Source organism: Gavialis gangeticus, unplaced genomic scaffold (assembly GCF_001723915.1).
Source record: "Gavialis gangeticus isolate Ggan-Ray unplaced genomic scaffold, GavGan_comp1, whole genome shotgun sequence".
Lineage (NCBI taxonomy): Eukaryota > Metazoa > Chordata > Crocodylia > Gavialidae > Gavialis > Gavialis gangeticus.
This window is the reverse complement of record NW_017729032.1, coordinates 171,075,277-171,083,558: the sequence shown is the minus strand read 5'-3', so window position 1 is coordinate 171,083,558 and position 8,282 is coordinate 171,075,277. Positions and strand designations below refer to the sequence as shown.

The 8,282-nt window shown below is 38.5% G+C and overlaps 1 protein-coding gene across 3 annotated transcripts in view; it reads right to left on the bottom strand.

The window, feature by feature from the left end:
- SHROOM2 (shroom family member 2) overlaps positions 1-8,282 on the bottom strand; it is a 298,183-nt gene that overhangs the window by 161,318 nt on the left and 128,583 nt on the right. For all 3 annotated transcript variants that reach the window (XM_019524302.1, XM_019524299.1, XM_019524301.1), the window contains exon 2: positions 5,139-5,290. In XM_019524302.1, coding sequence (XP_019379847.1) covers positions 5,139-5,290 — 152 coding nt within the window. The remainder of the gene's footprint in view (positions 1-5,138; positions 5,291-8,282) is intronic.

The following is an 8,282-nucleotide window of genomic DNA, read 5'->3' as shown; positions in this document are numbered from 1 at the left end:
ATCAGGGGCAGCAGAGCAGGCCCTACGAGGAGAGGCTACAGGACCTGAACCTGTCCAGCTTCCACAAGAGAAGGCTGATGGGGGATCTAGTGGCTGTTAACAAACTAGTCAAAGGGGACCAGCAGGCATTGGCGGAGTCCCTGTTCCCCTGAGCACTTCCAGGAGTGACTAGAAATAACAGTGACAAGCTGGCAGAGGGTAGATTCAGGCTAGACATCAGGAGGCGCAACTTCACCATCAGGGCGGCTAGGATTTGGAAGCAACTTCCAAGAGAAGTGGTGCTGGCTCCTACCCTGGGGGCCTTTAAGAGGAGTCTAGATGAACACCTTGCTGAGGTTGTTTGACCCTAATACTCTTTCCTGCCCACGGCAGGGGGTTGGACTTGATGATCTGCTCAGGTCCTTTCCAACCCTACTAACTATGAAACTATGAAACTCCAGATGCTCTGCCTTCTACCAAGGGCTCTAAGAGTTCAATCAGACAGCAGCAGGGTAACCGAAGTACATGGTCATAGATACAAGGAGTAGTTGCTTTTCATCCTCAGCTCCCTTAATCTAAGTGACAGCACATATGTCTTGTTAAAAAGAAACACAGAAGGGCTGACTTTTCTCCTTGTGGCCCAATGTCTATCCTAGATACAAGGGGATGGAATAGGAGGGGATGGAAATCCCAGTATACATGGGCACTTTTACACATGCTCGGGGGGGGGGGCAGGGGGAGAAGCACTTTAATTAGAGCCGCTTTAATTAAAGTGCTGTTGCAACGCCTGTATCAGAGTCCCCATGCTAAAAATAGCGGCGGGGCACTGAACCTAAAGCTCGTTCAATGAGCTTTAGATCAAGCACTCCTGCCACCATTTTTAAGTGCAGGGTCACTGATGCACAAGATGCAGCAAGCTGCTGGAATGAGGCAATTGCCATGCTCCAGCAGACTCTATTAATAGAGTCAGCTCCAAACACCTGGAATTCCAGGGCACTGAAACAGCCTCTGAGCTTGTGTATAGGCACCCCAAGAGACAAACAGGGATAAGAGAGAAGAAGATGCAAATGACCAAAGGACTAGGAGGATTAACACTCAAAGACACAAGAAGAGTGGGATATGGTGGTAAAGTAATATTTCAGTCTAACCTGCAAACTCTTAGATCTATTTTGAAGCTACTTTATCGTTCCTATTCTCTATATGCAAACAAAAATTCAGAGTCCAACTGGGAAAAGCTGATTTACAAACCATAATTATTTAGTAGTTTTTGGAATAATCTCATTATTCCATAACAACTTCTTCCCTTCCCTGTCATTTTTAATAGCATCAAAATAATAATTTCTCTATTCTATATTAAATGCAAATGCCATAAGCCCATTAAAGTAAATAAAATGAAATTGTTGTTAAAGAAATAATGATAAGCCATCATGCTCACAAACTTTTATCATGCGCATATACACACACTTTTAGTAATATGGCTACAATACTATTTTATTTATGTGTATATACAAACTTCTGTCTGCTGGTCTTCCAAGAGAAATCAAACAGTTCCTGTGTGAAATACGCACTTTATGGATTTTTTCCTATCTATTTTTCTCAAGAGAGGAACCTACACAGAAATGACTCAACATAACATTGGATAACAAAAGCACATAACTGACGTGTGTTGTTTCAACAAAGCTTTGCATAACCTCTAGAGTCCTCCTTTAACCCAAAACAAAAGAAATATTGCACTTGTTCAATCATCAGTATTTGTAAAGTTCTTACAAACATTGTTATTCAACTGACTTGGGGAAATATTTATGCAAAGTTATACATTTATATCTCAACTCTGCTGAGTTTCCAAGACAGAAATATATAAAAACATACTGGTGGCCTGCAGATCTATGCTGCAATTTTGTATCAAAACAGAGTTTTACTTTGACATCAGCAACTTCCTTTTTTCTGAACAATTCAGACATTTGATTATTTAAAGATAACTGGTGGAACTGATAATGCCATAGTAACTAACTGACCTTAGTAAGCTATACCAAATGAGAAGTACACCATGAGGAAGCCTGAGAAAACAAGACGTCATCATGGCTGTGAATGAAGGACACCAATTATCATGGCAAAAATCTTTTCACTTGAACTGTGACTCCAGATACACCTTGGCCAAGGTTTGGACTTTTAAACTGCAAAGTAAGTTGTGTTGCTTCCTAGATGCAAAGCAACTAAGCCTAACCTCAGATCATGAATGAGTTATTCCTTACCACTGCATGAGGCTAAAAAGGGACGTGCAAAAGAGTAAGGTGGATGGACTAACATGGTTTTTTGAAAAAGGTTTTCATGTGAAACTTTAACAACATATTTTCTTTTGCTTTGTTTCAGACTAAGCCTTCCAGAAAGGGGTACAAACATCTGACATCACGTAATTGGTAAAAATAACCTTTATTCTCTGAAATGCAGATTTTAGCCTTCCAGTTACCACCCCAAACTTGCCTATCAAGAACAAATATAATTCACTAGAGATACAAATATGACCAAATGCTGCATCTAACTACTGAATTAAAGAGACTCCCACTGTTTACAAAGACTGTATAGTTTGTTTTGCTTAAAAAGCATCATTTTAACACACTCAGAGAATAAAGCGTTCAAAGTTACATTACAGGAAAAGGTCAGTGTGGATGGACAGGTGATGCACAGTAATGGACAACAATATAGAAATCCTCTAGGGTGTCGGTCAGTATCTAAGAAATGAAATTAATGACAGATCATTTGCATGTGAAGATTTTATTTTTTTCAACAATTAAATCCAGTCCACACTGAATGGGATTTGTCTTTCTGTCCAATCGATAGAGACAGACAAGGGGGGAATCTAAAGAAAACGCAACTAGTCTGAAATCTCTATACCTTCAGGATGGCTGCAATGGGGGGAGTTAGGGAAGGGAGAAAAAACTGCTCATTTTGTAACATCTGGTAGAAAGTAAGCAATGTGTATTGATAGATATCAGCAGAACCTGAGCTTTTACCAGGAAAGGAGAAGAGCTGTTTAAGACAAAAGAGAATGCTGGCACAAGAACAGAGTTAAACTGGCCATGGATAAATCTAAGCTGGCAATGAGAAGCAAGTTCTTAAATATCAGAGCAGTGAGGTTCTGGAACAGCCTCAAAATCTAACCTTCCTAAAATGGCACTTCATAAGCTTATAACAGATTACAGGATGTAGCTTTTGTAACAGCAAGCAACTGGATTCAGTAACTATTATGCTCTTTCAAATCCTATGTTCTATATGTTCTTCTAGATTAGGAGGCAATTTTTCCTGCGTAGCTACTATTCCACTTACCTGTTACTAGGGTAGCAGGCACATTGTTTAGGTCTACTGCACATATGCTGGGCAAAGTAGGATAGGGGAAAAAGAAAAGAATGGGGAAGGGAGTAACTGGAGAATCCACCTCCAACCAACTGCATGTAGACATACCTAAGAACCTGGTCCATAGCTTGAAAGGCATGTCTATCCTCTGCACCGATTTATAAATCCATGAGTATCAAAACTATTCTTGATTGGCTAACAAGAAAGCCCTCCAATGGCTACAAGAAAGCCATCCAATACCATGTAGGGAAGGGGAGAGGGAGGAGGAGGGGGTTGCACAGGAGAAATGAGATGAATACAGGCAATTCACAACTACATAATGTGAATGCTCTAGTTGTATCTAAACAAGGATACTCCAAAACAACAAAAAAGCCTATCTACAGGAGTAGTAAAGAACAGAAGTCACAGATTTTGTATAGTAAATTAATAATTACAATAGTATTTAAGAGTGCCTGGAAATTTAAGAGCGCTTGAGACAGTAGAAAATTATATTCAGTGCTTATGCTCTGCTCTCTTAACATATTTTAAAGCAGCAGATCAAAGTTAGCAGTTTCTCCCTTATCTAGGGAAGGAATAGCTGACACAATTTTTTCCAACAGGAAAGCCAGGTTAAGATCAAAATGATGAACATAAAAACAATTTACAATAGAGTCCACACAATTTTTTATTTTTTATTTATTAGCTCTGGTGCTGTATAAATGTTGGTAGAATGCCCTGAATCTGTTATTAATAGGGATATATTATTATTAAATCATCTGTTTGGGTGGTAGATTCAGCAGCTTGGGTACTCACAAAAATGCCTTCCACCCAGAAAAGAAGTTGCTCAGTTGCATTCCCTATCAGTACTAAATTTCCAATAATAAAAGTATACCATCTAAGGCAACATTAGTATTTAAGCCTATCTAAATTTGTATGCTTTTACTACTCAAAGATCATAGAGCACACTGGAATTCTCTTCCTTGACAGCCCAATAACAAACACCTACAATGCGTAACTAGATCTTTTTGAGAATTTTCCAACACTTGTTTTTTTAAAATCAGAACAATTATTCACCCAAAGAGAAACCTCATAAGGAAGAATCAGTTCCATGAATATTCTGATTTGGAAAACACTTATAAAATCATCAAAATATTTTGACATTTTGAACAAATAAAAGTTCAATTTGGAGGACCAAAATGACCTTGAAATGTATTTTACAAGAAGTCAGAAATAAATTTAAAAAAATGTAAAAATGAAAAAAGTCATAATGAAACGTTTTAAAATCATCAATACTAAAACAAACACCTCCTCCCCATTTGACCACATTTTTCCTGATTTTTAGTGTGAAAAATGTTTTCACAAATTAAATTAAGAAAAATATTTGAAATCTACAAAAAATTCTCTCAGGACAGGGAAACAGTTTTCTGGCCAGCTTTGCATACAACCCATTCCTCACAACCAAATACATGAGAAATGTACCTAAAACAGTTATAACTTCCACAAGACTAAGACTAGCATCTCATTTCCCCTTCTTTCTAGATTAGAAACTGAAGCTATGGAATAATTTTCTTTGTAGCACCCCGGAGCTAATTCTCTACAAATGACTCCTACTGGACTCAGGACCCCTTTCATTTGTTTGACCTATGCATTTCATGGTCTTTGGTGAAGGAGAGGTACATGTAATAAATGTGCATACACCTATTAATGACCCCTAATGAGACTTCTGGGGAAAAACATGAAAACACCAAACCATCATGGTCACTTCTTGCCAGGTTTTATTTGTTCATCAGATTTGAAAAGCAGACTCCAATTGTATGCTACACGCTTACCTTTTCACTATAAGCTTCAGCATCTTATGTGAACCTTTCACCAGACAAATAGCCTCTTGTCTGAACCCAGAGAGGCCCACATCATTGATGCCAACAATTTCATCTCCAGCCAGTAACTTGTCAACAGCTGCAGCTTTGCTCCCTTCTTCAATCTGAAAAAAGAAAGAAAAAGAAGTCAAAAGTAGAATGACTGAGATCACGTAAGAGCTCGATTTATTCGCAACTTTTATTTATTAGTACTTCATAATATTTGGGTAAGTACTAATACATTGATAAGCAGTTAAAATAGAGTAAAATTGTGCGTTTATACAGTACACAAAAAGTTTCAGAGCTAAAAGTAACAATAGTGAAAAAACTTTATCAGGAGGAGAAAAATGAAGGAAGATCTTCCTGAAGAGAAGACTAGAACTCTACTAACTGAGGAGCGAGTCAAGGGCATTGTAATTCTGATTAACAATCTCAGCTCTACCTTAAGCTTGTCTAACACAGTTAATCAAACATGCACAACAGAGCCCTGCACATTCATTTTAAAATCTGGTAATCTGGATAAACTAGCCAATAACAATTACAATAACTTTACTAGTACATTCACCTCAAAAGATTTCTGACCTGCTATGGTAACCACAGTATTGTAAAACAAGTTGCATCTGGACAGTGATCTAATCTACTCAATCAGGCATGTAACTGAACTAATATCTGGGGATAGTAGCAAGTTTTTTCTTATGGGAAACAACTGAGCGTTTCACAATATCTGACAGCTATCAAACAATTTTGGGTAGCAGAAAGAAGGGAAGTCCAAGAACCAATAACGACTATGTCACATGCCAAGAGTAATGTGGTCATTTAGAAGTCCACCAGTAGAACACCCATATGACTGCAGCTGCTGCCAGCATTTTTCATTGATCACAGAAAACGTAAGATTAACATTTTCTTCAAACTACTCAAATTTTCCTGAAAAAACAGATTACTTTAAAGTAGTCATTTTTGCCAATCCCCCCATATAGGCAAGAGACAGACCTACATTGTTAAATCTCTATTAACAATTTGCAAATATGACTTGCAGAATTACTGAGTACCTGTAGCTTCCATTGACTTCAGCTACATTTGGATGCTGAATTGACTTGGGCATCATTCGGTCATAATGTGATGCCTGAGTGCCCAGGCCAGCGGTGGGAAAATGTTAACTGGCTACAATTCTGGCAGCATGGTAGTGGCCAGGCCAGCATGCAGCTGCTTCTATTTTTTCAGACATACCCGGTTTCTGCATCTGAGGCTAGTACTCCAGTTGCCTCATTTTCATTACACTACTGAGGTTCTTAGTACTTCTGCAAATTATAACTTTGCCTTCTTTAACTTCTGTTCTCTTCTGCTGTAGCCAAACCATCATCCTCCTTGCCGTTACTCAGGCTCACGATCTAGGGCCTATTTTTGACTTCTAGTTCTTATCTTCTGATGCTTCATACTCAAATCCTACCTCTTCTTGTTCCCACAAATCAGCCATTTTCTTTTTATCCTCAGAGCTAAACATTTCATGCATGTCCTCATTGACATCCTACACTGAATACTGCAAAAATGCCGGCCTCCCAAGTTCATACTGTCCCCTTCAGATCCATACAAAATGTAATAATCAGAATAACTTTTCTTGTTTACCAGTTTTTGGCATCCTGCCCCTTTTCTGAAACTCTCCATTGCTTTGCCATCCACTATTGCATCAAAGCTTCATATATATCCTCTCTTCTATCATTCCTCATGAAGCTTTATATCATGCCTTCCTCATCCCAGCAGTCCTCAGAATCATCTGCTGCTTGCACAATCATCCCCATGCCTCTTTTATGCAGCTCTTTATACTTATAATGGCTCCAAATTAGTCACTGGGAACCTTTTTAAGCTGCAGGACAAAATGACCCAGACACAGCTGCCACCACCAGTTTTCCCTGTCCCCCACTGCTTCTATTCAAGGGGACTGCTGCCGAAGTCCCCCCCCACCAAACGTTGCTGTAGCTCCAGGTCCACAAGCTGGAGGTTGCTGACCACTGGGCTAAATTAATCTGGAAGACCACTAACCTTGACATGATCAAGTCCTTCTCAAAATTCATTTTCACCGTATTACCTACAATAAATCTACTTGACCTGTACAGAAATGCCTTACTTCTCATTTCCCTTTCCCTAACTTTGGAGCTTCCCATGAGCTGGATCTTTTTTCTCTTTAAATTGGAGGACAGCACTAGTACAAATAAAGAACTAAAATAAATGTTTACATTTTATTTCATGTAAAATGAATTCAAATAGTTTATAAGATAATTAACTTGACTCTTAAAAGAAAAACAGAAAGATTCACAACTGTGTAGGAAATTTCTCTTCAAACAGCACAATCTGCAATAAGGCATCAGACAGATCTGGTATAACTGAAGACTGCTTCTGAACAGGGCTTTTCTTTTTTTAGACAGATGCTTCAAGAATGCAAGCAGAAATAAAGCAACATAAAGAGAATTATTTCTTGATGAAAACTACATGAAAATGATTTTTTCACCACTCATCTCTCACAAATTAAAGCCCTGTATAAACACTGTTGGAATAGTACTGATCATACGTCCACACCAAAAAATGCACTGAATAGTTGTTGCTATAGACCCTTTTATAGACCTACATATATTTCAACAACTTAGATAATTAAAATCCAACAGTTTCCCCGTTGTGTAGCAACTACCGCACAACCCATGGTCTTCATATCTGACCTGCTGAGGTTTTATCTAAACCTCAAAAGTTTACTTAAAAATTAAAATCCCACTTCAGCTACATGTAGAACTAGAGGGAGCAGAGGTGGAAATCATACTTCTATGCAAGCAAATGGGTTAGGGAGCTAGAGATCAAGGGTAGAAAACTAAATGTCTTGATAGACAGCCAGAGATGGTCTGAAGTCAATCATAGCTAAGAGAGGAAACACAAGCACCTAGGGACACATGAATCTTGACCCTCTGCACAAGTGCTCTTCAGTCCTTCAAGTACTTAGATGCATTTCTGGATTATCTCTAAATAAATTGCATTTTAAGCCTGAAATGAAACCCAGTGGGACAGAAAATATTAATGAAAAGCATTTGCACTAGGCTTGTGAGTTTATACTGGGGGGGGGGCGGGGAATGAAGG